This window comes from Drosophila pseudoobscura, chromosome X, assembly GCF_009870125.1.
Source record: "Drosophila pseudoobscura strain MV-25-SWS-2005 chromosome X, UCI_Dpse_MV25, whole genome shotgun sequence".
Classification (NCBI taxonomy): domain Eukaryota; kingdom Metazoa; phylum Arthropoda; class Insecta; order Diptera; family Drosophilidae; genus Drosophila; species Drosophila pseudoobscura.
The window spans coordinates 7,490,940-7,518,938 of NC_046683.1; the positions used below are offsets into that span (position 1 = coordinate 7,490,940).

A 27,999-nucleotide genomic window follows, 5' to 3' on the forward strand; every position below is an offset into this window, starting at 1 on the left:
CTCTCTATCTCTCTCTCTTTCACTCCTGACTTCCTCCTGTACCTTTTGTCTAATTCTCAATTTAATTATGAGCTCTTTCTCTCTCTCTCATTCATTCTATTCTCTGTGTGTTTACGTCTTACTTAATTCCATACAATTTTTGTGGTTGCCTGTAATTCTTTTTTGTTTTTTTAAGTTTCCATTTTTGAAACGTACAGTATTTTGTTTTTTGCTTGTTTTGAATATATTTTTAGTTTTTGTGGATTTTTATACATCGATAATTTTTTGTTTTTTTCCATTTTTTTTCTTTGTTTTTTATATTATTTTTTGTTAATAATATTTTTGCATGCAGCTATGCATAAGGGTGTTTGTGTGTGTGTGTGTGTGTGTGTGTGTGTGTGGAGGTAGGGAGAATCAACGCTTGGCATTCTCCTATCCATTTTCTTCATTTCCATTTATTGTTCTCCTCCAAAAATGCTCTCTTCCAGAGTGCATTTCTCAATGTTTCTCCTTTGCTTTTATTTTATTTTTTTTTTTTCTTTTATTACTTTTAAACACTTTTCAATAAATACACATACCACAAATCGTTCGACAAGAGTTTCATAATTCAAAATATTTGTGTGCATTTGTCTGTGGCCTGTTCCCCCCTTTCAGGCAAATTTATATACTTTTCTCTTATTTGTTTATATGCTTTAGTTTGCTGTCTCAGACTACTCCACAGGCTTTTGCTGCTGCTTTCGCTTTTTTTCTTTATTTTTTTGCTGTCGCCGCTTTCCACCTGCTGCGACGCCTTCGGCTGCAACGGCTGCGACTGCTGCTGGCTGCTGGCGATGTCAATTCAATGATGGTGTATGGCAGGGATCATGCCAATTGATCTCGATATTCGGCCACTTGGTCTGGAGGCAAGTCACCATCGGATTCGAGGCACACATCGACTTCAGATCCCCCTCTAGTAGAATGGCCGAACCGCAATAGTACCGCACCTGAAAAAAAAGCCAAGATTATTGAAATTTAAGCATTACAACGATTCAAAAAGCCTGCCTCAAGCGCGGAAGAACCTCGAAAAACAATCTATCTATGTGTATGCCCTGCCCTCTATAGCAGGAGATAAGATCTCAACACTCGGGGGGGAGAAGCAAGACCCACCAAGGCCTAAACATACAGGATAGATCTTCCACTTAGAAGATCAGTACCAAATATCAATATATACTTGATTTTATGCCATCATTATAATACACTTTTTGGCTTACCTTAGCCCTTATAACATTAGAGTCTTTAATTCTTTAGCTAGAACCCTATTTCTCAGTCGAAAAATTGGAATATGCAGGAAATATATATAGTTGGAACCCTTAAAACAGGGAACAGGGGTCTTTCCAAAGCTCTATTAGCCCAGAGAACCCACGAAAACAATTCCAAACATAGGTAAGTCTATTGGAACCCTAATATAAAGCCTGAGTGCCTATAGATCCATCAGAACCTATGATTTTTATCGCCGTCAGAACCCCTCAGACACCTATTAAGAACCGATCATATAATACCTGGTTCCCTAATTAATAATTATATGTTTCTTATGTCCAAGACTGGCCAAAAAACATCCTAATACAACATAACTTGACCTTCTGTTTGTCCTGACAGCAAACCGAGTTTTTCTGGTAGACAGGGGGCTCTTTATTGTAATTCTAATAAAGAAACTAACCCTAAAGAATGCAGCTAATAATCGAATTTAAATACTTTGTAGCTTAAGTTCGCCGTCTGGCAAATATTAAGCTTTCAAATGCAAAATTGTTGTGTAAAATTCAGGAAAAGTCGAATTCAATTAGGTTCTTGTTGTTTTTAAATTTTATTAATATGTGCTTAGGTCTATCAGTCGTCGTTTAAGGTGTCCTTCATAGAAATCTATGGATAACCGGCTAAGCTGCAGCCGTTTGAGCAAACCTCCCCAAAATCATAGACAAAAAATTCAGCCCCCAGTCTATCAGAGAAGTCGACTATTGATTGACCAAGTGTTATGGGATATATAGATGTTGAGAATTTACATATTAACCGACCTTGTTGTTTTCATTGGAGCCTGGTATGCCGTTGTAGTGCATTAGCTCAAACGTATCGGGTGCGGAATGTCGCTCGCATGGAAAGAATTCCTCCATGAAAGCATTCAGCAGTATGATGCCCAAATTCTCTGGATCCAAACGTTTCATCATGAGATTAACACTGTACGATGGCGGGGGGCGGTGGGCGGTGGGGGGGTTACAAGATACAACAAGAACAAGAAAACAGAGCGCACAAAAATGATAAATGAGAGAGACATTTCAATGGGGTAGGGAGGGAGGTAAATACTTACTATCCCTGTTCACTGACAAGATTCAATTGGGCCAATACTTCACGTAGAAGGGACGAGGCTATGAAATTGTTACCCTCCGGATCGAACGACTTGAATATGCGACGACCGTGCTCTGAGGGCGTCTCCGGGGAGACGAGCTTCTTCTCGTGGCTGAAAAGCACTGCGAAAGAGACCGGAAAATAATCAAAAGAATCAATTCCTCAGGGAAGGTTGCTTTCTCTTTTTGTCGTACCAGTTAAATGCGTGTCTGAACCCATCACCCAGACGGGATATCTGGGATTCTTGTAGAACGAACCCACTGTGCAGTAGCGCATCTGCTCCATTGTCGTTATGTATCCAATATCGCTCTGTTCGCAGATTCCCCTCAACTTTAAGCCGCCAACATCCTGTTCATGGTCCCACACATAGCCCACGGCACGACCCGTGAGCATTAGATTAATCATGGACTGGCCGCCATAGCCAAAGGTTCTGTGTATGATCGGCTCCGAGGTGTCGGATATGTCGGCGGCGACCAGCTCAATGCCCTTGGTAAGGAACACCGAATACATGAAGAGCATCACGCCATAGGTGTCCGTCAGTTGGTTGTAATGATCACCGAAGTATCGCGACACTGTCGGGCCATCGAGAAAGTGTAGCGTATAGAGACGTGAATGGAACTCGTCGGGGGTGAGGTCACGGTCCGGATGATGGTGGGACGACGAGGCCTGTCCAGCTTTATTGTCTTTCCCTGTTAGATGCTCCACCGTTTCAGGTGTTGCCTCTTCGGCCTCCTCATTCACTTCATTCGCATTAGGTCCTGCGCCACCTTCTGCTCCCTCTCCACCGGCTGCTGCTGATGCTCCCGATGTGGCGGCTCTCTCTTTGGTTGTCTGGTTGTCACTGTTGGTGCGATGCCGATGCAGCTGGACAAGACGATAGCGTGGGGCACGGCAATTCCGTAAAATATTGCACAGGGCCTGTATGAGTAGACGCTTGCACTCCGCTGGAGTTATCTTTGGGAGACGAGGGAATGGAAGGATGAATGGATTCAATGAAAATTAAAAAGAGCAAGAGTATTATGTGTATCACTTACCTCCGACAATCGAAACTCGTGAGTGTCCATGGTAATTATCTTAAGCAAATACGCCTGAACGGGCGCTATCACAGCACAAGGGCCGCCCTGTTTTTGCACCAATGCCGACGGCTCATAATCACTAAACTCAAATCCTAAAAAGAACAACAAATAATACATGAAAAAAAAGGGCGCGCAAAAGAATTTTGGATATTTTTTTTTTATTTTTTGTGGTTTGCATTTGATGGGCGTTGGGTTGCTGCAGCCTGTGCGTGTGCGTGCATTTGCGTGTGTGTGTGTGGGTGGGTGTTTTTCTGTTTTGGGTGGTGGGTGGTGGGTTGTGGGTGGTGCATGATTACCTTGAGACCAACGCTTGAATACATCTTCGCGCACATTATCGCCCCACAACAACTGCTTTATCTCGCGCAGTTCGCGCATATCATTTGCATTCAACTGCGGCATCGGCGGCAACTGCTGCTGCTGCTGCTGCTGTTGCTGTGGTTTTTGTTTTGGGGTCTGCGGCCCGCCGCCAGGAGAGGACGACGCCTGCTGCTGCTGCTGACGTTGGGCGGCCGATATTGTGGGCGGCCCAGGACTTATAGTGGGACGTTGCTCCTGCCGCTGCTGTCCAGCAGCAGTTGCAGTGTCGTTCTGCTCCAAGATTGCCGAGGCCAACGTCATCGATGTTGACTCCGATGCACTTTTTTGCGAGGCAGATTTCTCGCTGGGCTCCCCTACGGTTTCCTCGTTCATATCGTTTTTCTGTTTTGTGTGTGGATTGTGTGTGCTGCTGCTGCTGATGCGCTTTTGCTGCACTCGGGGCCTGGCGACTCTTTCGAAGGGGAAAACACACACACACGAAAATTGTCTTTCGTATGTATCGAAATGCAGTTAATGCCACTATTTTGTTGGCATCTCTGCCTTTTTATTTTCGTTTTTCCTTGGGGGCGCTGTGTGGGCTGCAAATGCAACAGTGTAGGGGCTGTGTGCCCAGAAACCGAAAACTGTGAAAATACCTTGCGGAACTCACCCCGTCCCAAAAATACTCACTTAAAATAAAATTACTTGTGTTGAAACTGTGCCGAATGTGTAGTGTAAGGGCGATATGTGTTTTGAAGAGATTAGTATGAGTTGATTTGATTGAGACGGGGAATTTGTCGGCATACTATGTTCAAATAAATTTCAGTTCAGGGCTGGCCAAAAATACCAGTTTCCATTTGGTGCAGCCCTGGCGATGCAGTTTCCCTCCACATCTTTCGTTTTTTGTTTGTTTTGCGATTTATCTGTACTAGTTTCGACGTTAAACTGCTTATTGGATGAGTGGCAAGCCGCTTAAGCCCAAGCCACCGGGTGGAGAGCCCGGGGGTGCCCAGGGAGTGCCGCCGCAGAAGCAGACCAAAGACCGGCTGTACCACTGCGGCTCCTGTTTGGCCAGCTTTCGCTGGTACCCAAAGACCAAGCAACACGAGCAGCATTGTGCGGGTCGCTTGTGGCGCCTCCACATCTGTAAGCACTGCCTGACCCTCTTCGGGGACGAGAAGGTGCTGGAGCGGCACCTGGCGCGAAAGCATGCCGACGGGCGATTTCTGTGCCTGCAGTGCGGCAAGCGCTACTCCTCGACGACGTTCCTCTACCGGCACGTAGTGTCCTGGCACGGCCTGCATTCGCTCTTCTACTGCGCTATGTGCGCGAATAGCCGCAACGACGTGAAGACTTTTAGCAGCATGGATGCGCTGCAGGCACATGCCGAGCTGGCGCACGATCTGGCGCCAAGGGAAACCCACAGCGAGGTGGGCGATACCGAGGAGCTGGAAATGCTGGAGGAGAACATCGACGATATACTGCCGGGCGTGGACTGGGATGACGATGTCACCTTTGGCTGGCCCATGGACCTCGACAAGGAGGCCTGCATAGCCGATCACAAGCCCAGCAGCTATGTGTGTCCCATCTGTGGAAACGGCTTCCCCGGCAGCATGAGCCTGATCCGCCACCTCGCGGACACACACCAGAAGAGCTCACTCGAGTGCTGCTTCTGTGGCAAGTTGCACACGACCCGAGGGGCATTGCGAGGACATCTCGAACGCATGCATGTCCTGATCCGCCGCCATGTGTGCCATATCTGCCAGGCGGACTTCACCACAGTCGATCACCTCAAAAAGCATGTGCAGAGCAGTCACATCAAAGATCGTCCCCATCTATGTCCCGCCTGCGGTAAGGGCTACAATCGGCTCTGTGATCTCAACAAACATGTGTGCTCCACCCAGGAGCACGGACGGGAGCCACACATTTGCCAGTTGTGCAATTATGCCTTCCGTCGGATCGTCGATCTAAAGCAGCATGTCATCAAGAAGCATGCATAAAGGTATGTGTCTTACTCCAAGGAGAAAGAAATGTAGGCTACAATAGACCATGTATTATATTTGTCGGTTATACGTTCAAATCTAAATCCATAGTCAGTTTTCAGTTCGATATTCTCAGAATTATAGTGAGACAACTGTGGGGGCAGACTCTCGCGATATCTGATATCTATAAGAATACCAAAATCTCGTTGAGATGGCTTAAAAATTTGAAGACTAGTTTTGCATAAGTTTTTAAATCAGTTATTGCATTCAACAAACCTCCCCCACCCCCTCCCCCTTGGAGGGAAGCTTATAAAACGCACGCAAGTTAAAATCCACACCTTTTACCTTATATACCTTGAAGTATCGGCTTGAAAAGGCCGATTTTGTCTTCAAGGTATATTGTTCGTCAAAACACGCCGAGGTGAGGTTCGCACGGGTCTTCTAATTTCCCTTCCCCTTTTTTTCCTGTTGCGCAGACTCCGCGCTGATCGAGCACCAAAAGAGAGAGAGAGAGCGTAACAGTTGAAGTAACAGTAACAGTATCAGTAACAGTGGCCGTGTCTCAAGAGAGCGAGAGATCGTCTCTCTTGCTCTTTGGTGTGAGCGTTTGGTTTGCGCGGGAATGGAAATGAGCGATTTTCCACACAAAATGCATTCACGAACAACCAACCAACTCCGTCTTTTTGTTACAAGGCTTTTTGAACTTTTAACATGATTTTTGAATATGACCCGAAAGAGAGCAAATACACCACTTCGTATAACAGTAACTGTAACAGTGACCAGTGACGGTAGCAGCGACAGTAACAGTAACAGTAACAGTGGGTGAGAACAAGTGTCATGTTGTGGTCGGGGGCGCCTATCGCGGGGTTTTTCGAATACCCGACAAAAACAACACAAAATAAAAACTTGGCCCACACCGATATGTCATTTTGAACGGAACGAACTTGCTGGCATCTGGATCGCATATACCGTCTACTCCACTCCACTCCCCTCCGCCGTGTCTTTGTCGTCGTTATTATCACAAATCACAAATAAATAGGTGCTTGTTTTTTTTTTCGAGTGTGTTTTTGTGTTTCAACTGTTTTTCCGCCTGTTGACAATATTCGTAGTGCACTTTTTTTGAGTGATTTTCTTGTTGTTGCAGTAAGTAAAAGCTACTGAAAACATGTTTGTTGCATTTTTCCCCAAAAAGGAATTATAAAGTCTTACAATTAGTAAAAAATAAAAGTGCATAAATCTGTACAAAATAAGAAATAACAACTACTTCTTAGAAAAGACTAAAGATACTGAAAAATGTGCCAAAAAATAATTATAATAATTTACATACGTTTGCAGATCGATTGTGGACAATTATATATCATTCCATAGATCCATTCTGAGCTATATATATAAGAACAGATCTGTGTATGCTCTCTGTATTACGTATAAAAATGTATGAAGCTTTATGATAAAGATAACGCCCCAAACCTGCAACAAAAAGCGATCTAAGTGCTTTAAGATTTCTTAAAAAATTAAATAAAATAAAGAGAATATTCAGAAGCGTGACAAAGTACAAGTTCCATCAAAATAAGCCCAAACAAATTGGTCAGAATATAATAACCATTAAAAAAACTTCAAAAAGCATTCTTTAAACAACTTCAAATGAATCGAAATAATTGAACAAATTGTGCTAAAACATTATACAACATTTTGCGAGCGCATGTCAAAACAAAACCAAACAATAAGAATAATAATAATAAATTCAAATCGAAATGAAACGACGACCCTCAAGTCGCTGTTAACATTTAAACTGAAACAACTTTTGTTGTTGGTTGTGGCAAATGTTTTCCACATTTCTTGTTATTGTTGTTGTTTTTTTTGAAGCTGCCAGAGAGGGAGCCGAGCCGGGCCTTAAAAAAGCTTTTATCATATCGGATCTGTGTTCGTGTTTTTTGGCATCTAAAAACAGCTTTTGGCTGAAACGAGAACGGATTTCGCTGTGTTGTGGCTTTAAATGCAAACAAATACTAAGTACAAAAAATAATTAGCGTTATTTGTTTCTATTTCTGTGATGTGAGTGGTGCGGAAAACCCCCATGAAAATTGTTCCGCTTGAGTTGTTCTTTCCAACGTCAACGCATTTGAAAACCTGGCTTGAATGGAAATCACACTGAATGTGAATCGAAACTAAAGGAAACTGGAACAAAAGATTCCAATGAATGGGTAACCCAAAAAGGGATGCCGATGGGCCTTTAGATCTCATAGATCATTGATTCACTGACTCACTAGAAGCTCCCAGGCTAGAACTCCATTGACCATTGACCTATGCTACTCAAACAATCGTTTATATGATCTATGATTAATCGAAAGATTAACCATTTAATTGTTAGTTGAAAAGGTGAAGAAAATGAACGATCCGCAATACGCATGCGCATGCGATATGTTTCTTTCTAATTACCAACCAAACTCCATATAATATCTCACATCTAAAGTTGAAAGTTGAGAATCGTTTAATCTTAAATTCACATTCCAGACAGCTCTTCTAGACCCTCACTTTAAGGGGGAGTCGGGCCGGGCCGGGCCGGTTGTTTCAAATCCATAATTTATCTTGTAGAAACCGTCAACCTCCTGTCCCTTGCTCGCTTCTCTGTTGTTTTGTTGGAGCTCTCCCCCAGCGGCCGAGGAATTATCATTTATTCCCATATTGCAATTGATTTGCCTGCGAGAGCCCTACGCCCCAGACTCCAGAATGGATCTTGCAACTAAACCTCTCCCCTGAGACGGGGTCTGCCTCCTTATTTCGTACCCTCTGCGTGGGCCCCTCCTTATCATTAATGCCAGAGTGTGCCCCCCTCATGTCTCAGTGTGTCTGTCTTCTCTCTGTGGAATGTTGTTGTTTGGGGCAATTACAAGTTGGCACTCCTTGGAGTCCCACAGAATGGGGACCGGACCGGACCGCCCATGTTGGCACTCGAACTCGTGCGTCGGTATTTGGTGGCACAGTGAAAGCTCTCTTAACTGTCACACGTACATATTTAGTAGACATTGATTCACTGCCAAAATGTTCCCCTAAACGAACGGATACGAGAAGAGAGGTGGGCGATGAGACTTGAAAAAAACATCGATGTGGCGTATAAATCGATCATATTTTACAGCATTACCTTTTCAGTTTATTGCTGTTTTCAAAGCTTTTCCATCGCGAAACGAATTTTACACAATTTTCTGGAAGCTTGGCAAAGCAAAGCTTATAAAAGGGTATAAAATGTATGGTGAAAAATATAGGTACACTCCCTAAAAGTTTTTATGATTATAATATTTAGTTACAAAACCTTAGACAGATCTCAAAATCTTATTAAATAATTATAAATGTTTCATGAATGAGAAATCGTTGTAACGGCGCGACAGCTCATCGGTTGGGAATCACCCAAAACCACAAAACCACATCTCCTTAGACCCAATTTACAAGTATTTTTCATTGAAGAATATACATGTTAAATGGATGTTTCTATCCACTACAGCATTCACTGTAAATCCTTTCGATTTCGCACATATCTCACATAATTTCTCGATGTTTCTATCCATCTCTCTCTCTCCCTCTGCCTCTCTTTCTTGTGATATCGTTCAGTCTCCCTTTCGGTGAATACCTGTGCAATGACGCACCAGTGGGGCGATGCTCCAAAAGAAAATACCCGCTAAAACACCTGCAAAAGCAACAGAGCAAGAAAACAACAACAACACACATTCCAACGAACGCAAAACGCATTTTATAATTAAAAAACGTGCTTAATTTTGTAATCGGTTGATTGTGCAGTCAATGTCTCCGCCGCCTCACACCACCTCCGATCGACGACAGGGGGGGCTCTTAGGGGGGGGTCTTACTCTCTCCATCTCCATCAGCACCGCTCTGTTCTCTCGCTTGTTGTTCGCCACTCGGCACAGCGGAATATCAACAGCTGATAAGAGACGCCAACGCAAGCGTTTGCCAAGATATTTCCCTCACATTCGATAGAGTTATAAACAGATCTTTTATCATGATATCATCCTCATTCGTAAGGAACATAAGGGATAGTAGTTGAATGGCGTGACATGACTTCATAGATTTATCGCTGAGGCAAGCTTTTTTCCCCCCTTTTCAATCAGGTTAAGGTCTGCCTTCCAATTGGGGCATTAAACGGAAATTTTTGATAGTTAAACCTTTTGAAAGATTCTCTTGCCTATAATTTAATTGAATTTACTTTAATTTAAAGCAGCTTTACGCCTTAATAATGGTAGCGGCTAACATTTAGAGACATATAAATGTTATTCGCAGCAATTCCTATTCAATTTCACTTCGAATCGGATCAACTTCAATGTACAGTTGAACTTCCATAAGTCTAACCACTATTAGGGGCTGAAGATTCGATTTTTGGTATTTGTTTGGTATTTTCAAGAAAAAGAGATTCCAGTTGATTCAAAGCTTCAAATAGATCAATTCCAAATTCAATTAAAAGTTTTAAAGACGTATTCTACATCATCCTTAAAGGGCTGATGAATAATTTCCTCAACCGAAATTTCATCGCTAAATCGGTTGCACTAATTCAGAGTTACACTGTTTAAAATAAGGTCTTCCTCTGTAGTTCCTACAGATGTTACTGCGATCCTAGTGTGATGTTAAAACCCCACTGTCCACCTCAATATAATCCTGAAGAGTAGCTCCGGGAGTTATTTTATTTACTCTTAACTTTAGATTAGAGTAAATTCAATTAAAATAAAAGCAAGAGTATACGAGGAACACGACTTAAATTAAATTCAAAGAACACAAAGCTGGGGTAAATGATAGGTAAATGTTTACGTTTGTATTGACACTGGATATCAAATATTTTTGTCTGGGTTATGTGATTATTTGAACAGCTGTTTTTTGATTCAACAGGTGTTTTAAAGTAGTATAATGAGCAAATATGCGAGGGAACGATAGAATAACAATGTGATCAACTATCAACATTTACATTCATAGGCGGATGGCATTCGCAACGAATGTGGCCGCTCACTTATGGGAAACAGAGGTATGAGACTTGGTGACCCATATGCAGCTCGAATCGAATGCCTTGAAATTATTAAACGAAATTAAGTTTAGAACGTGACGGCTTGTTAAGAAACGTAAACCGAAAATTTTCAACTAGAAACGTGATATTTTCGTGTAATAAAAATTAATTGCGCACACATCAGCTGTTTTCTCGCAGAGTAGCGATATTCTACGCAATTAATTGTAATAAAATGTTCCTTAAAATGTATTCTGGAACAACAACCTTTCAGGGTTTCACTCCTTTGAAAGATTACCGTTATTATCACTTCCTACCCATTAAAGAGCGCAGAAGAGAAGAATTGAAATTAAATGAAACGGAGAATGAGAATGAGAAAAAAGGAATGTCATAATGAATCACACAGGTGTGCGTGTGCGTGTGTATGAGAGAGCGAGTGAGCAATACACGGCAACAAAAGCTACAAAAAAAGCTGCAGCAGCTTTGGCGTTGGCTTACGGCTCTCCCATATCAATCGGTATTTGATTAACGGGTTCTGTTTCGCTTCCCGTTCCCCCGCAAGAAAGGAAAGGGGGAAGTGAAGAGTAGAAGACAAGAAAACAATGGAAACTGCAGCAGCAGCAGCAGCAGCCCGGGCTGTGATATCAGTAGAGAGTGCGTGCGTGTGTGTGCGTGTCTGTTTATGTCTCATGATTGCACAAAACAAATAAACAGTTAAGGGAGTGACTCCACCTCCATGCACCTCCCGTACCACCTGTACCAGCAGGTACTTCTACATATATGTAAAACATAGAGCAAGTCTTTAGCTCTCTACAACTCCCCTCTCTCTCTCTCTCTCTCTCTCTCGCTCTCTTTTTCTGTGAAACTCCTGCTTTTGCGGGCACCGTAACAATGCGAGCTTCAACGCTATTTTTAGTGATCGCAGAAGCTTGCATTCGCGCTTTTGCACTCTCACTCTCACTCGCTCTTGCTCATTGGGTTATTTATCTCCTTTCCTGTGCTGCTGTTTGTGGCCTCTCTTTGGTCTGTACTTGATTTATCCCCTTCAACGTCTACTTCTACTTCTTCTTGTTCGTAATAAACACCCGGTACGGTGGGGGACAACTGCTACCCTATATGTTATAGGGTAACCAGTCGATCTTGCCTGTATGAACAGTTGATAATTTATCATAAATTAAATTTTAAAGATATAAAGCTATCTAAAGACGACTGATATTCTGCGAAAAATCATCATGGTTGAATAAATATTACAGCTAGAATAATTACCTCTTTTTGGAGCTGAAACAGCCATTTGTTTCATGTGAAATTCTTGTCAGAACTTTACCAATTCCTTAATTATGCCATTATTTTGCACAGCATTTTCTGAGTAGCAAGTATCCTATAGTCCGCATATCGAATATTCCATTCCGATCTGTTGTTCTTTTTTTTTTGCTTCATAGGGGAGCCAATTTGTCTCGCTGGCATTCTGTTGCTGTTTTGTTTTGCATTTTTATGAATGAATGGCAAATCACTGACTCTTTCTATTTAATATGTACATATGTATGTATGTACATATATTGTGTCGTACGTATTTTTGTTAGGCTGATAAACCGCCTTGAGCCAACCAAAACAAATACCAACAACATATCATTATCGGGGGGTATGCACACTCGTCGTACGAGAGTTTTATTATGTTATCGACAGCAGAGCTGAAAGGGAAACGCGAACGCGAACGCGAACTGACCTATAATAAGAATTTTCATATTTGAGCAGCCCACAGAGGACAGAAGGGGAGGCTCCAAAGCAGCGGTGGGGGCTGGCGCGCAGGGCCTTCCATTGCAATCATGGCATAAAAGGGAGAGAGAGGAGAGAATACATAATAATAATAATAAAATGCAATTTCACGAAAACACAAAACCAAAGAAATAACAGAACCGCAGCATTGAATACTCTTTAAGATCCGATGGTTCTTGCTTTCTATAACCGATAAATATAAAACCGATCTTCAATACGATCTCACTTTTCTGTCAGAGTAACGAGATAGTTATAAGCAGAGGCTAGTATTTTATGATCTCCTGTTAAAGAAATTTGTACTACCCGCATGTAGGGTAACCACAAAAAACGGGTACGATTGCCAGTGTATCTGATGGATTAAAGATTACTACCTCTATACCAAGGAAAGGAAATATTTAATTCCAATCACACTTGGGGCTCGCCCATGAAGGTCCCAAAAAGACAGACAGGAAATCGAATGGGATATTTCCTCCTTCCACCTGTTGAAAATCCTGTTTGCTTAATGGCTACAATTTTCTTTCTCTGATTTATGACTCAAGAAAAGGCTCTGCTGTGTAATAAAAGAAGCAAACAAATAAACGGCTCGGACCGGCCCGTCGAACAATCGTGGTTCATTCATAGCCAAAATGCGTTGCATTGTTCCGCCAATGGTGGGCTGTACAAATAGGAATGGAATGGGTATATTGGTTGTCGAGGAGTTAGGCATTTGGTAATTACACCCCCTAAAAGATTTCTCTATTCTAAAATGGATTTTGAAGCTAACAGATACACTCATGCGTATATCTTTTTGTGATCTCATTATTAAAAATCCTAAAATAGGTAATTTGAAACGAATGTATCCATTCGCTTAGGGGAACAGCGCACGGGAACGTGAGAGGTGACGCATATGCACCTAAGCGGAAAAGGGCTATAAGTAGAGCTGTAAATAGTTTCCTACCATAAAATGAGTGCACTCGTAGATGTTAGTAATTCCTCAAGAATTAAATATATATACATATATATGACTAAGAGGTATCCCATGGGTTTATTACCACACACACTCTTTAGGTATGAGTATTTCTTTATGGCCTCCATTCATTCATTCCTCATGCAATCATTCCGGATGATTGTCTGATTGATATGCCTGACGCATACTCACACTTGTGGCTCTGTCTCGGTCTTTGTTTTTTTTTGTGTGCTTATGATAAGAGTTTTTTTTTTACCAATGTCAAGTTAGCCATAAAAAAGGTTTTTCGTTGGACAACATCGACAAGAAGCGGATTCAGAAGGTGACCCCAATTCGAACGGTAAATTTGTCCACCCACGTGCACGACTTTCCTCTTCCAAAAAAAATAAATATACAAATAAAGAGTTGACATTGTAAATTAGGCAGCAAGACAAAAGAAAAGTAAATTAACCACCGAACAAATAACAACAGACAGATCTCCGGTGACGTCTTCTCGCCCTGTCCAGCCATCATCGTCGCGCTGTAAATCAGATCATAAATCATGCTTGCCACAAAGCCAGACAAATAGCCAGACAAATGAGATGCGATGCGGCATAAGCACAAGGTGTATTTACACAGAAGATGAGGCAGTGCCAGAGTGGATCGTTATATATTTTTGGAGAGCCGAGAATACCAGTTGGTATACATTAAAATGGGTTCTTCAAAATAGCCAGCCATATAAGCATTAATTAATTTGAAGAAAATTAATTAATTTATATAGATATTAATATTATGTTAGACAATTGTGTTTCTTGTAAGAAACAAATATAATAAATAAAAAAAATATGTAAGATGTCAGGGCCGCACCTTACATGAATATACCTTTAGCAGAAGTCCCTGCAAGAGCGGTACCAGCTAAATTCTCTTTTCTCACTCTCATTCCAGTAAAATAACAGCAGCAACAACACAACCTTTAACAGAAGACGAAACGAAGCTTTAACAGAAGCAGCAACACCAACTGTTAACCGAAGACCAGAGCACCTGCTCTCGCTCGCCCTCCCACACACACTTAGCCATGCCACAAACCAAATCTCCAACAGCGCATCGCCTACCTCTACAGCTGTCGCTGCTGCTGTTAATCGTCAGCGGTGCTGCTGGCGTCTCCGTTGCGTCCTCGGCCAATCTGCAGCCCTCGCCACGCTTTTTCTATGCTGCGACGGCGGCGGCCACCCCACCATCAGATGCCGCCTCACAGACAAAGGTGCGTCTGCTGCGGCAGACAAACGGCGCAGCAGTACCCGACGATGAGGGAAGCTGTTGCCAGGGGGCAGCCGCCGATGCTGGAACACCTGTAACGGTGAGTGCTTACACACATGCAGGTACGGGGGGATATCTTAACAGAGATCTTAGAGCGGTGTTTAACAGACCAAGAGAGGGGATATTTTAACAGCTGTAGGAAGGGAATTTCGAAGAGCGATCGGAAAAAGGAAAAAAGGATATTGGAATGGTGATGAGAAATGAAATCAGATCACAGATCGGATAAAGAGAAGCAACAGTGGATGGTATATTTTAACTGTTGAATAACTCTCGTTAGGTGGGGGGTGGATGGGGGATATGCAGTGGCGCCACAGCTTTTATGGTGGCGCCACAGAGTCGCCTAGAGACATTGCACATTTGGGTCAGCCTCCAGCGATCATCGCATTTGTTTGCAGCTTGATAAGCCACAACCCCAACTCGGACCCCAATACAATCCCATCATCCCCCACCCCCACCTAAATCCCCCATTTCCATGGACAGTGGCGCCGTTGCAGTCGCCTGTCATCGTCTCAGCCTCTCTGGTTTCTGGGTGTTGTTTCTGGAATTCTGTTCGGCTTCTGCTTCTGGTGGCATTGATAGCGATCGCCTTGATTCCAAAACAAATAATTCGCATTACGTCTCTCCCATACCGATACCCGCTCCCGTCCCCATTCCCATTCCCACATCGTCTGTCGCCAGAGCTTTTGTTTGCGTCAATTCAAAGATAAACAGAAGCAGCCGGGCTCCACCTTCCAGTGGAGCTCCCTTTTTTAGCAGCTCCTCCCCTCCGCCTACGCCCACACCTGCTCTGTGGGTCTTTCGGTTTCCCCTTTCGGCAGAAGCGGATAACAGAGCAGGGTTTTTCGTCATTATTGACTGGGTAAACATCTGGATCAATTTCTAAATACACAAATAATATACTGATCCAATAGAAACCCGCGAATCATTTCCTGGAACCTTGGAAGATTATTCTGTGATTCATTTTCGATCTGTTTGCAGAAACAGAAGTTCCTCTTGAGATTATTCTGATGTCGCCGCGATTTCCTCGCGATCATATCATTTTTGCTGTCGTGTCTGTTGCCCTTGAACTTTCTCTGTGATTGCCGCTGCTTCCACAATTAACACAAGAAAGTGAATAAACGGCAACCCGTTCCGGGGCGCTAATGAATCATGGCCAAGCGAATCGTGGCGCCGCTACCGACGTTCGAGATGACGATGCCGTGCCAATTGGTCAAAGCACCTGGCACGTGGCGGTCCCCCCTTCCCCCCTTCTATGGGGTGACGCACGAGAGCACCGTAGCACCAGATATAAAAACAAATATCAGTCCGAGCTTCAAGCTATTTGTTCCCTGGAGATAGCAACATTTCTATGCAGTTGTCGTCTGTCATTTTTTTAATGGCACACGCAGACGTACACACATCTGTATCTGCGTCAATTCAGGGGGAATCGAAAGAGAGGGAGATGGAGCAGAGCGGAGGGAGCAGCAGGCTAGACGCGGATAGGAGAGCAGGTGACTAATGATCGCTGGAGCGATCTCTTGTACGTGTTGTCACAGTTTTTTTAATAATAAAATAATAGTTACAATGCCAGTTGCCACCTTTTTTGTTTAATTTGTAGGAAAAAACGTTTGATAATTGTTCAAATTCTGCTTTAGACTCTGTTTTCTACACTGAGAGAAAAATGGCATATTTTAATTATAGAATTTTCTGTCCTTTAAACATAAATGTATAAAAAAAAGTCACTTTAAAATAAATATAATGTTTTTAAGTTGTTATAAATAAATATAATCTAAATACCATTAATTCCAATTCTATTTTCAATAGTTGCCATTGGAACTTGCAACGGACTTGAGCAATATCACCGCCGACTACGATGTCTCTGGCGAAATGTCCTCCAAGGGTGAGTGGAATACCATTTAAGTGCCTCTACTATTCCCAATCTGTAGATTAACGGCTCTCTCTTTCTGGTCTTTTGCAGAAAACTTCAAACGCAGCGTCACCAGATGTAAGATCATTGTTGATTTATGAAGATTATAAGGAAAAGATTTACTAGAATTTATAGAATATTTAAATTCAATTTGTTTTTCATAAGCAGCACGTTCAAAAAGCTATTGTGTTATTTGGTTGCATAATATTGGAATAATTACCAACTAAATTTATTTGAAAACGTAATTGGAATATATGTACGCACATTAAATCGCGTATAAAATACCATAATCACTTGAACCTGTTCGCTTAGGGAAACATTTGTACACCGAATCAGTAGTTATACAGTGTCAGTACACTGTTTATATCCAATACCCATATCTGTATGTGATAGGGGGTCGCCCAATAATGTCATTTAATTTGGCGACCCCTTGCGAACATTACAATCGGAATCATTCGGTTTTTCGTCTCGTGAGCTGTATACTAGGGTGTTGTAAAGTCAACCCGTTGATAGCCCACCTCTCAGGGCAATATACGAGTATATATGTACTTTATATAGTTTATAGTTTCCTGAATTAAGAACCAACCCTCTTTTGCTCTTGCAGCTGCCATACGGAATGCCCAGCCTGCGATCTGCTCGCCTCAGCCGACCATTGTGGAGCTGAAACCGCCCAGCGATGAGGCGGGGAACTTCAATGTCTACTATACGCCTGCATGCACGCGCATTAATCGCTGCAATGGCTGCTGCGGCTCCACATTGATCTCCTGCCAGCCCACGCAGACGGAGAAGGTGCAGATGCGTGTGCGGAAATTCGAACGTGGCGGCACATCCAAGCGCAGCTCGGAAATCATTGTGGTCGAACAGCATTTGGCGTGCCGCTGCGACTGCCGCATCAAGGCCGAGGACTGCAATGCGTATCAGCTGTACAGGAGAGAATTGTGCCGCTGCGAGTGCCAGAATACGGACGCCAGGGACAAGTGCTTGGAGCAGGCCGACAGCAAGTATTGGGACGATGCAAATTGCACCTGTGCCTGCCGCTACAATCAGAGCTGCACCACCGGCACCGTTTTCGATGAGACGCAATGCAAATGCACCGATGTGAGTGTGCCCTGAGTGCCCTGGCGTGCGGGGGATACTAGTCCTTAAGGGATAGATAAATTGGTTATAGATTGGTGTGTTTCGGTTGTGGTTAAATCTTAAGTTGTACTCCCAATGCAGAACCACAGGCACCCACAACGGGTCTGTCCTTGCAAATAAGGAAAAAACTCTTCAAAGATTACAGAACACAATTCCGATTGGTTTTTTTAGTTGTAGTTTAAGTCTTTTGTCTTCGTCTTGCTGTTTATACTATGTATGTTTTTTCCCCATCTTTTCTGTTTTCTCTTTATGTTTCGTTTTAGATCAAAAATGTCGAGTATTATTCGTAATTCGTTAACAAACACACACACACAAACACAATGTTCCACTGTTCCATTTTGTTGCCGAGAAATTTGTTAAACATATTTGAAGAATTTCATAACCATTTAAAAGAAAGAAAGAGAGAGAGAGAAAACTTATCTTTGTGATACTTTCCTGCAAAACGTAACTAAAATTAGAAGCCATTGGTTTAAGGCAATTTATTGTAAAATGTAACTTATAGTAGAGCTGTGTTGAGGCAAGAGAGAGAGAGAGAGAGAGAGGGAGAGGAGTGTGATCCCCAGAAGGTTTCGTTGCATTGTGTGAGTACTTCCGTCCAGTTGTCCCCCCGCCCCATCATGCATGTACATATATCTGTAGTACCCCCTAATGCTGGCATATCCTAATACTCTTCAACATTTCACAATCACTGCTTCTGTTCCTATCCCTAGTACATATATAGATCTGTTTTTATATCTCTTGTGGCTTGAATTACTAATTGAATTTCGGTCTATTCTATGTCTAGCCATCGGCCCCCATTGATGTGGTGGATCGCAAGCGTTTCATTGTCCAGGCAGTGGAGGTAGAGCCCGACAACACCACTCTCTATCATGTGTAAGAGCGCTGAGGAGGAAGCAAGGAAAAGAAGGACCAGTAGGAGGAGCACCAGCTGGGACTACAACCTGGAATGGCGAGAGATTGTACTGAGAAACCCACAAATTACACAATGATTGCACTAAGCTTAACTGCACACGTACTTTATATATTATTTATAGTTATCGATTTAGACCTAGTCTATTACAACAACCCACACACGTCACACACATTCCGCCCCCGTGCCCCCGTACCTCCGTACCCCCGTATTCAGTATTCTGTCTGTTGTTCCCTCATTTTGTGCGTGCAGCCTAATTATTAATTTTTTTTTTATTGATTTGTTAGCTAACTTTTTAGGCGCCTATTTCCATGTTTAAGTTTTATATTTTTCAATATCACAGAAATTTCACTTTTGCCGCACACCTCCCATAATTGTGTGTAGATTTTTGTTTTGTATAATTTGTATGCAAATTTTCTAGCTTTAAGTCTGGCCATTCCAAGAACACGATGCAAGAGAATATACAAAGATTATTGAAATAATATGTAAATACTTTTTTTTAAGAAATTCTTTCTTTTTATTATCTCCTGAAGCAGAAGCTCCTGCACCATGCGACCTGTTAAGACAGGCGACGAAGACAGACGAAGTGTAGAAGAGAACTATAGAGGCTTCAGACTCCAAGCACTGCCTATGAATTTAATAGCTAATATCGGACTAGTGGAATGCCATTCCTATGGAAGTGGTACTCAAAACATTATGAAATCGAATCAAAAGCCAGGAATACCAATATTCTATTGATTATTTGACGCTTTATTGGAAACGGACGACAGATGTTAACCATAATGATATCTAGGAATTATAACAACGGAAAACTCTAAAATAGTTATTTAAAAGTATGTAAGGACTATTTTCCCTTTGGTTGTGGCCTTGGGCAAGTCTCCCGCCGAGGGCCCGTCAGTGCTATGCGACCAGCATCCTACTCATCCGAGAAGGACCCTTCAGTATCCTCGGTGGAGGTCAGGACGCTCTCCGATGCTGATGATGAGTCATTGAAGCTGCTTGCCACAAGGGTGGTTGATCCACTGTCCGTGTCCTCCGACAGCAGCGAAGATGTGGAGCCATAGGGCTCCAGCTCTGCAACCGACAGATCGCTTTCCGAACCCGGACAGATATGGCGCTCCAGCTCATCCACGCAACGAAAGTCTTCGATATTGGTCTTCTCAGTCTGCAGCATAAACATGTAGTTTTTAAACTCCTTCCACGACACAAAGGACATGTTCGGTATGGTCGCGGAGACAGGGCGATGGTATTCGCAGCGCGTGTCGATCATCCAGCGGCGAGAGGGAAGAAGCTGTATCCCGGTGGTGGCAAGCCTATCCTTCAGACAGTGCGGCTCCATTACAGTGGTTGCTAGAAGGCTGCTGTAGATCAGGGCATCATCTAGGATCTTCTTGGACTCGGGTAGCTTTAGGAACACATCCAGGATATCTGCGAACGGACCGGTCTGCGGGCGATCCGCCAGCGAAACCTTCTGCAGCATGAGTACGGAGAGAAACCCATAGCGGACGCTATTGAGGACCTTGCCAACGCTGCCACGACGCATGGGCCACTTGTATCGCAGCCAGCACAAGCCACTGTACAAAACCTATTTGGATATGCAATTAATCAAATGTTGAATTTTGTACTTCTGGGACACTCACTTCAATTTCGGAGTTGACTGCCAAACGATCCGACTTCAGCAGGAGCGACACTTGAGTCTCAGTCAGGCGCAGGAACTGCTTGGAGGAGAAGATGACCAGCGTGGACTTGGTAATGCGATCCACCATCATTCCATGCAGCTCCTCGATCTCGTGCACTTTGCGCGACTTGCAGAGCATCTCGAATGCATCGTACTCGGTCGGGTTCTTTTTCTCCAGCAGCTTCCACATCTGCTCGAGCAATTCGGGAATGGCCAGGAATCGAGCCCCTCTGAGTACTGCAAGATCGAAGCTCTGCACAACGCTGCACTCCCCGTGCATCCAGCGGTATATTTTATCGAATGCACGAGATGCCAGCTCTGGGGTCTCGAAGTACAGGCATCCCTTCCGCATTTGCTCCGTCAAGCGTTTCGAAAAAAACGAAAGAACCGCGTCGTGGCACAGGAAGCGCACCCCATCCACGTTCACAATGGTGGAACGACTACTCTCGATGTGGATCATAACCACGTCCTCCAAGCGATCCTTGTTCTTTAGTCGGATAAATTTCTTACTACATTGGCCATTCGCCTTTTCTACCTCGGCGGTGTGTTTCTTGAAAGCCTCCAATTGCTCTGCGATTCCGGTATTGCCAAGGTTAACACTGAGAGGAAAGGCAGCAATTTAACACGGGCTTGCATTGGCTGTAATCGAGTCAAAGTTGTATACTTACGCGGTAATTCTGCGTCGTGTTACTTGCCATTCCTTTACTTGATTTTGCTGAAACATCCTTTCCTTGTATTGCTGAATTCTTTTTTTCTCGAAAAATTATTTCTGCTTATGAAATATGAGCAGCAAGACGTGTGCGATATGTTCAATACCTTTTTGTGACTGGGATTGAATGTTGATTACGGTTTGGCAGAAAACGAAATTCGACTTTAACAAAGTTTTCCACAATTTCAAAGAAAAGAAAGAGTTGCCACCCGTCATTTCACGAAACGCATAGCCGCAACCAACTTAATTCCGTAAGAAAGCAGGTGGCATCGCCATAAATATTAGTTTTAAGAAACGGAAATTGCTTGAACATTGAACAACCCTAATTACTAAAAAATCTAAATCAAACCCTGCCCCACTAAATATTTCTAGTCTTGTTACACTGACGCGCTCTAACCATCGATACTCCATCGGCGACTCGAACCATTTTCTCATGGTATACTCATACCGTATCAGTTTCTTGGTCTATGATTGATCTATTCAGGCATTTGCATTTTTCATAGTTCTATCATATTTACTACAGAACTAATTACTCATTAATTACTCATTAAAATTTTATAGACAGACTCAAGAATCAATTTATTTTTGCTTTTTTTACTGCATTCAGTCTATTTTTAAAAGTCTGTTTGATAAAGAAGGTACGAATTTTGCAATTTAAGCACAACAGAAGAGGAAACCAAAAAAGAATCCAAAATTTGGCGGTTTAATGTGTTTTGCGCCAAGCCTGGTTTTGGAAAAATATCCATTATCGCACAAAACTATCGATATTTATAAGGAAAAGCTTATTAAGAATATGTCGCTTTTGGGCCATCACTGAAATCGGAAATTTTATTTATCCGACACAAAAATCGATATTAAATGATATTTCATTCAAGGATACGAACCTCAACTCACATGAAGACCTATGGGCCATGATGGCTGCAAGTTTTCTCAGCCACATAGCATGCAAGAAAAAAACGGCCACATGGAAAATGGTCCCACCAATATATCGATATATGGACACATCAATATATATTTAACAAACTTAACTAAATGGTCTCACAAATTTTTCTGCCGCGAACAATGAAACAACAAGCTAGTGTCGAATTTTTTTCTAAATTCAGAAAAGTCCGTTGATTTATTTGCAAAAAAAGAAAATATCGCCAACAAATATATTATCAAAAATATATATTCAACATCCCTACAGTTCGTCGAGTCGGAAGTCGGAGTTGTGTGCAAAGAAGTTTGAGGAAAAGAGCCGAAAAACGAAAAATCGAAATAAGGCGGATAGCGAGAAGCGCTAATATTAACACATCTGCTTGCCACCAAAAAAAAAAAGAAACCAAAACCAAAACCAAAACCAAGACCAAGACCGCCTTACATCGCATCGCACCGCACTCTACGCTGTCCGCTGTCCGTTCTCCCACCCCCCTGTATTGCCTGTTCTTCGAAAACCGAGCAACAGCAGCAGCAGGCCCCAAAATCAATAATCTGGTTGTGTGGTTTTCGCGGCTTTTTTTTTGTGTTTTCTTTCAAAAACAATCAATACCCGAAGGTAACGTGTGTAGAATCAAAATCTAACAATTCCATCTCTCAGTGTGCGTTTGCGTTTGCGTTCGTTGACGCTTGACATATTGGTACACATTTTCTTTTATATTTTTACCTTATTTGTCGTTTTTATAAAAAAAAAATCGCCTGCATGTAAACGCCATCCCCCCAATACCCATTGAACAAGATCAGAATCAGAATCATCCTCCATCCATCACCCTTAACCAACCTACCTTAAGGCCAACCAACCAACATTCCTTCCCCCAAAAAATATGAAATACACATACGCACACACACACACACACACACCCATACAGCCGTACGTACATCTATCTGCATGAAACTTTAAAATTATTTGCTTTTTCCGTAAACGGAGAGAATTCGCTAAATACATGTATAAAAGAGTGGAAGAGAAGAGAAGACTGAAGAGCGAAACATGTTAATGCCAAAACAAACACAAAACACGAATCTTGCGTGCCGCCGCCGCCGCCGCTTTACCTGAAAAGCACAGCACAGAGATCTCTGGCGTATGTACATACATACGTACATATGTACATACATATGTATTGCTGCGGTACGCAGTGCCGCCGAAACACATGACTATTGTACATAGAAAGGGTGCTGGTGAGGTGGGGTGGGGGCTCGGATAGGGTACGTACGAGTACTGTATGTATTCATATGTACATTTCAGGCACTCGAACGCCCTAATTATTCATATACGAATTGTACGAATGTGTGTGGCGGCGGCGGCGGCGACGGCGGGCTGCCCTGCCGTATAGAATAATGCATTTCGGATACGTACGATATGCGGAGTATGTATGTATGTATGTATGTATGGTTGGGTTCGGTTCTATTCCGCGATCTAATCACACCAAACATTATTGACTTATAGGGCCCCATCGGAGGCCAATCTGTTTCCATTCTGCCAATATATGTATAATTTAGCAAAGTTTTTAATCATTGCCCCACAAATGTTACATACATATGTATGTATGCCTGTGTGTATGTATGTATATTGGGAACACATACGTGTACCTTCTGTCGGACGTTTATGCGAGTGTCAGAATTTGCAATAAGTATTTTTCTTGCACGGTACACGTGGTACCACCCCCCACCCACCGAACCCGCCATAAACCTTTTTTTTTATTTTCGTTCCGTTTTGGGAGTCGTGGGCCGGGCCGGCTTGGCCATACGTTTTATCTAATTAGTTCCGGGGATCTACTGCTACTGCCACTTTTGACGATTACTAATATCTAGCGGATTTGATTGTTTTGGGTGCGGTCCTCTCATCCTTCTTAGCCTTATTTTCCTTTTGTTTTTGGGGTTGCGCGCATGAACTGCCGGGGGGAGTGGGGGGAGTGGATTGTTGTAGTATATGTATGTAATTTGAAGGAGCTTCGGCCTGCCGATTTCTAATTTGTCATTTCTGATTTGTATGTATGTTTGTTTGTGTGTGTGTTTTGCTTTCATTTGTTATATATTTGCATATACATATGTATGTATAGTGCATATGGTGTTATTGTTGTTATTGTTATTGTTATTGTTGTATGTGTTTTTGACCCGACCTCTGACACACCTTTCGTATATTCACATGATTGATAAATACCGAATGATAGAATGGGCACAGAAACCAAGAGCAACAGTTACACAGGACAGATTTCAACAAGTGGCGGCAATCCAAAAGTGATGAAAGATTCTTTATCCTTAGTTCGTCAAACGGTCAATCAGCAATCGCAATCGAATCAAAATCAATATCAAAACGATAACGATAACGATAACCATTTGAATTCAAATTCAAATTCGTATTCAAACGCAACCAAAAACCAGCCAGAGACAAACAACTCGAACTCGGAGAAGAACAGCACGTCGTTGACCAAAGAATCAAAGAAGATTATCGTACCCTTTGTGCCCATATTTGTCGAGGAGGCCGATGTAATTCAAGGTGCCAAGGAGCTATTGAAGGTTATACGACCGAACTGGGATCTCGCCCACGTTGAATTTAAGGTAATATACAACCCATCAACCAAAACATCCCACACCCGATCCTTTCCTTCAAACCAAAACCAACATACATACATACATACATGCATACAATCTATTCCCCATCAACGTTCTCTAACTCTACCTTCAGCACCATCCTCTGAGATTATTCTACATGTATATCTCAAGTCTCAAGTTGTAGTTCAGTGATCAGTTGAATCACCAAAGGACTGACTGTCCCCCCAGACCGATGCTGTATTTGTACGGTAAACCTTAATCGTATATTTGCTATGGCTATTCTTACACATTTCCACTGTACATACAATATATATCGTTTCCAACTAATTTACTGGGGAGTCACACAGACAGACAGACCGACAGATATAGAGGGATTCGAGTAGAGCGTGTGGCTGGTTGCACAACCTTCCAATAGTAATTATAATGATATATATATATATGTACTGCGCTACCTTGAATATTTGTAAATAGACTTTGTTATTTTCTTTATTTATTGTGAGCCCCATATTTGAAATTAACATTTATTTTTTTTCACGCTGGTGTTGGTGTTTTTGTTGCTGTTTCTGTTTTCTGTTTTCTATTGGGGTGTTAGGACAATCCAAGACGTAGTAGAAACCAGTTTTTATTATTTCCCATTTTTCTAATCTCGCGCCACGAGGGAAAAGCGACCGCCCCGCCCCGCTACGCCCGTTGCCCCTTACCCAAAGAAAGAGACCTGCGTGTCGACACAGATATAGCTTCGAGATTCTAATCTCAAGTCCTTCTTCTCCGACAGGTGCATTGACTCGAGTGGGCCAGCACCAGGGCCCAGCCATATATTACGGATGAAACAGATACTATACTATATGGGGTGTGTGTGTGCTGATAATGATGTTCCGTTCCGCTGATACGTTGATAAGAACCAACGAATGTGTGCCCACCCCACACTGAGAGGAAAAAACGAGCTGGCAACCCGTTCAAAGTTTCCATTATAACCATTTGTATTCCGAATTTCAGAAGAGCACTTCTTTTTCCTCAGTGTAGCCATAAAGTGCTGCTTAAGCCATAATTCTTTTCGAAAATGGGCCGCTCGCCTCTGTCTTATCGGTACGCTTATGCCTTGACCTCCTACATATGTACGAGTAATACCTATATATGTGCAATATGTACAAGTATATGTATGTAAGAATGTTTAAAGTCTAATGAGTATTATAGTACTTATGCTTTTAGTACCACGTACGCAATCATAGTATCTCCAGCCATAGCCAAGATCTATAGATACTCTACTTATATAAATCAGGAGAGAGTCTAACCCAAAGAACATTTCGAATAGAAGTGGTTAAACGTTTACGGGTTCTATATTTTCCTATATTTACACGTAAGTGTCCCCTCACTTAGGGGAACTTTGTACAAGATCATTCGACAATTGTTCACCCGGTCATAGGCCCCTCTACTCATACAAAGGGCGAATCTTTGCCTGGCAATAGGCCTCTGTTCTGTGTTTCAGTTAATACTTGATATTTTCGAATAATTTCGCACACCCCGTATGTGTGGGGGGGTTATCAATGAGGAGGGTGCCAAGGCAGGGTGCCAATGTCAAAAAGTTTATCACTGGAAATTATTCGCGTACCCCTGAAAACCCATACTCGTGCAAAATCCACGTATACTATAGAAAATATGTGTATGCGTAGCATGTGCCAGCGATAAGGAAAGCCCCCCCCTTTTTTTTTAATTGTAGAACGGTTCCGGCTTTAATGAACGGTTTTTTTTCGAAATCTTTCCATTGAAAAATCCCAAACTAAAACCTTAATGTTACTACGGTTTTGGTTAGAGGGTGATGCAATAACTATATATGTCTATGTATATGTATATCTAGATTCTAGATTCTAGAAGCAACAACTCGAACCAACTCCCACCCACAGTCCCCCTAACCCCGTAACCCGCATAACGTTGTTGAATTCGTATAGTAACTGGGCCAAAGGCAATGAGCCATTAATAATTGAACATTTTTCGTTTGCGGATTTATTGATTGCAGAGTTTTACCGATGGCATCACAAACAAACTGGTTGGATGTTTCCACAAACCAGCAACCAAACTGAAGAAGGACGATGAGAACGATGTGGACACCGACGACAAACAGCAAGAACCATATGTGCCCCCCATCAAAGGTGAGGAGCCACCAGTGCAGGAGGACGAGGATGAGGAGGAGGAGGAGTTTACGGCAAATGGGGAAACAGATGGCCTACCTCTACAGTACTCCGATAACGTAGTCCTGGTCAGGGTTTATGGAAACAAAACAGACCTACTGATCGATCGGAAAGCTGAAACGCAAAATTTTCTACTATTGCATACATATGGACTAGCGCCATCGCTATATGCAACGTTCAAGAATGGCCTCGTCTACGAATACGTACCTGGTACCACCTTAAATACTGAAAGTGTTCTTTGTCCAGAGATTTGGCCATTGGTTGCTCGTCGTATGGCTGAAATGCATCGTAAGGTTAGAAAGAATGTGGGAGATATTATTGGAGGAGGTGCTACAGCGGCGGTTGCTACGAGTGCGGATACGAATGTGGATGCAGTAAAGCCATTGCCAATGATATGGACGAAAACGCAAAGCTTTCTTGATTTAGTACCTGAACGTTTTAGTGATGCTGAGAAACACAAAAGGTACGAAACGAAACGAAACGATACCAGGTGCCATTTACCCACCCAACCGCGTTTTCTTATTGCAGAGTGAAAGGAACATTTCTACCAATTGGTCGACTGCGTGAGGAATTCAACAGCTTGTACAAATATCTGGTGGCATTAGACAGTCCAATTGTTTTCTCACACAACGACCTACTGCTGGGCAATGTCGTCTACACGAAAAGCATGAAGACGGTTAACTTTATTGACTACGAGTACGCCGATTACAATTTTCAGGCATTCGATATTGGCAATCATTTTGCGGAAATGTGCGGTGTCGACGAGGTGGACTATACGCGCTATCCCAAGCGCGAGTTTCAATTGCAATGGCTGCGCGTCTACCTCGAGGAATATCTGCAGCGTACGAATATACAGAGCGCCGAGGTTGATTGGCTCTACGTGCAGGTCAATCAGTTTGCTTTAGCATCGCATATCTTCTGGACAGTGTGGTCCCTATTACAAGCCGAGCATTCCACTATCGATTTCGATTATGTAGGGTAAGTGTATGCCGAATGCTAAACGTATGGAATTGTAGAATGTGTATTGATTGGTTGATTTCTATTCCAGCTATGCGTTTCTTCGTTACAATGAATACTTGGCCAGGAAGGAGGAGTTTTTATCATTGACTGCTGCTGCATCACAGAAGAACAATAAATGAGTTCTCTCTCTCTCTCTCCCTTTCGCTATTCGGAGAAACTATATATATATATATATATATATATATATATATATATATACATACACAC

The 27,999-nt window shown here is 42.6% G+C and overlaps 5 protein-coding genes across 9 annotated transcripts; 3 read left to right on the forward strand and 2 right to left on the reverse strand.

Moving 5' to 3' along the window:
* Positions 1-437: 437 nt before the first annotated feature.
* On the reverse strand, positions 438-4,534 carry LOC4814453 (ubiquitin carboxyl-terminal hydrolase MINDY-3 homolog). Of its 2 annotated transcripts, XM_001355080.4 has the most exons (7): positions 4,419-4,534; positions 3,728-4,350; positions 3,390-3,523; positions 2,550-3,309; positions 2,318-2,477; positions 2,028-2,187; positions 438-962 (listed from the first exon to the last, which is right to left on the reverse strand). In XM_001355080.4, exons 2-7 carry the CDS (start codon positions 4,119-4,121, stop codon positions 813-815), a joined length of 1,758 nt encoding a protein of 585 aa, XP_001355116.3. In that variant the 5' UTR covers positions 4,122-4,350; positions 4,419-4,534; the 3' UTR covers positions 438-812. The 2 variants fall into 2 exon arrangements, with proteins under 2 accessions (XP_001355116.3, XP_033239681.1); XM_033383790.1 differs by lacking the exon at positions 4,419-4,534 and having other exon boundaries at positions 3,728-4,372.
* Positions 4,535-4,591: 57 nt separating this feature from the next.
* Positions 4,592-14,470, forward strand: LOC4815321 (zinc finger protein 596). Its single transcript, XM_001355079.4, has 2 exons — positions 4,592-5,730; positions 14,350-14,470. Exon 1 carries the CDS (start codon positions 4,685-4,687, stop codon positions 5,726-5,728), a length of 1,044 nt encoding a protein of 347 aa, XP_001355115.3. The 5' UTR covers positions 4,592-4,684; the 3' UTR covers positions 5,729-5,730; positions 14,350-14,470.
* On the forward strand, positions 14,447-19,158 carry Pvf1 (PDGF- and VEGF-related factor 1). 2 transcript variants are annotated; one of them, XR_001452938.2, is made up of 6 exons: positions 14,447-14,761; positions 16,525-16,600; positions 16,679-16,705; positions 17,232-17,725; positions 18,028-18,345; positions 18,549-19,158. XR_001452938.2 is itself a non-coding variant. In XM_001355078.4 (5 exons), exons 1-5 carry the CDS (start codon positions 14,480-14,482, stop codon positions 18,639-18,641), a joined length of 972 nt encoding a protein of 323 aa, XP_001355114.3. In that variant the 5' UTR covers positions 14,447-14,479; the 3' UTR covers positions 18,642-19,153. The 2 variants fall into 2 exon arrangements, 1 of the variants encoding a protein (XP_001355114.3); XM_001355078.4 differs by lacking the exon at positions 18,028-18,345 and having other exon boundaries at positions 18,549-19,153.
* Positions 19,159-19,283: 125 nt separating this feature from the next.
* Positions 19,284-21,299, reverse strand: LOC6901732 (uncharacterized). The gene is made up of 3 exons (XM_002134365.3): positions 21,021-21,299; positions 20,315-20,951; positions 19,284-20,259 (listed from the first exon to the last, which is right to left on the reverse strand). Exons 1-3 carry the CDS (start codon positions 21,074-21,076, stop codon positions 19,591-19,593), a joined length of 1,362 nt encoding a protein of 453 aa, XP_002134401.2. The 5' UTR covers positions 21,077-21,299; the 3' UTR covers positions 19,284-19,590.
* Positions 21,300-22,062: 763 nt separating this feature from the next.
* Positions 22,063-27,978, forward strand: eas (ethanolamine kinase 1). 3 transcript variants are annotated; one of them, XM_033383791.1, is made up of 6 exons: positions 22,068-22,168; positions 22,248-22,595; positions 24,205-24,592; positions 26,601-27,235; positions 27,301-27,750; positions 27,821-27,978. In XM_033383791.1, the coding sequence occupies exons 3-6, from the start codon at positions 24,206-24,208 to the stop codon at positions 27,909-27,911; spliced, it is 1,563 nt and encodes a 520-aa protein (XP_033239682.1). In that variant the 5' UTR covers positions 22,068-22,168; positions 22,248-22,595; position 24,205; the 3' UTR covers positions 27,912-27,978. The 3 variants fall into 3 exon arrangements, with proteins under 3 accessions (XP_015042079.2, XP_033239682.1, XP_001355113.4); XM_015186593.2 differs by having other exon boundaries at positions 22,063-22,595; XM_001355077.4 differs by lacking the exon at positions 22,068-22,168 and having other exon boundaries at positions 22,552-22,677.
* The last annotated feature ends 21 nt before the right edge of the window (positions 27,979-27,999 follow it).

Coding starts and splice junctions, on each gene's coding strand:
- LOC6901732 (XM_002134365.3), bottom strand. CDS start 21,076: ATGTTTCAGCAAAATCAAGTAAAGGAATGGCAAGTAACACGACGCAGA. Junction 20,952..21,020: donor ACACGACGCAGAATTACCGC/GTAAGTATACAA, acceptor CTTTCCTCTCAG/TGTTAACCTTGGCAATACCG. Junction 20,260..20,314: donor CAGTCAACTCCGAAATTGAA/GTGAGTGTCCCA, acceptor ATATCCAAATAG/GTTTTGTACAGTGGCTTGTG.
- LOC4815321 (XM_001355079.4), top strand. CDS start 4,685: ATGAGTGGCAAGCCGCTTAAGCCCAAGCCACCGGGTGGAGAGCCCGGG.
- LOC4814453 (XM_001355080.4), bottom strand. CDS start 4,121: ATGAACGAGGAAACCGTAGGGGAGCCCAGCGAGAAATCTGCCTCGCAA. Junction 2,478..2,549: donor TTCAGACACGCATTTAACTG/GTACGACAAAAA, acceptor TCTCTTTCGCAG/TGCTTTTCAGCCACGAGAAG. Junction 963..2,027: donor GCTCCAATGAAAACAACAAG/GTCGGTTAATAT, acceptor CTTTTTTTTCAG/GTGCGGTACTATTGCGGTTC.
- eas (XM_015186593.2), top strand. CDS start 24,206: ATGGGCACAGAAACCAAGAGCAACAGTTACACAGGACAGATTTCAACA. Junction 24,593..26,600: donor TCGCCCACGTTGAATTTAAG/GTAATATACAAC, acceptor TATTGATTGCAG/AGTTTTACCGATGGCATCAC. Junction 27,236..27,300: donor GATGCTGAGAAACACAAAAG/GTACGAAACGAA, acceptor TTCTTATTGCAG/AGTGAAAGGAACATTTCTAC.
- Pvf1 (XM_001355078.4), top strand. CDS start 14,480: ATGCCACAAACCAAATCTCCAACAGCGCATCGCCTACCTCTACAGCTG. Junction 14,762..16,524: donor ATGCTGGAACACCTGTAACG/GTGAGTGCTTAC, acceptor TATTTTCAATAG/TTGCCATTGGAACTTGCAAC. Junction 17,726..18,548: donor CGCAATGCAAATGCACCGAT/GTGAGTGTGCCC, acceptor TTCTATGTCTAG/CCATCGGCCCCCATTGATGT.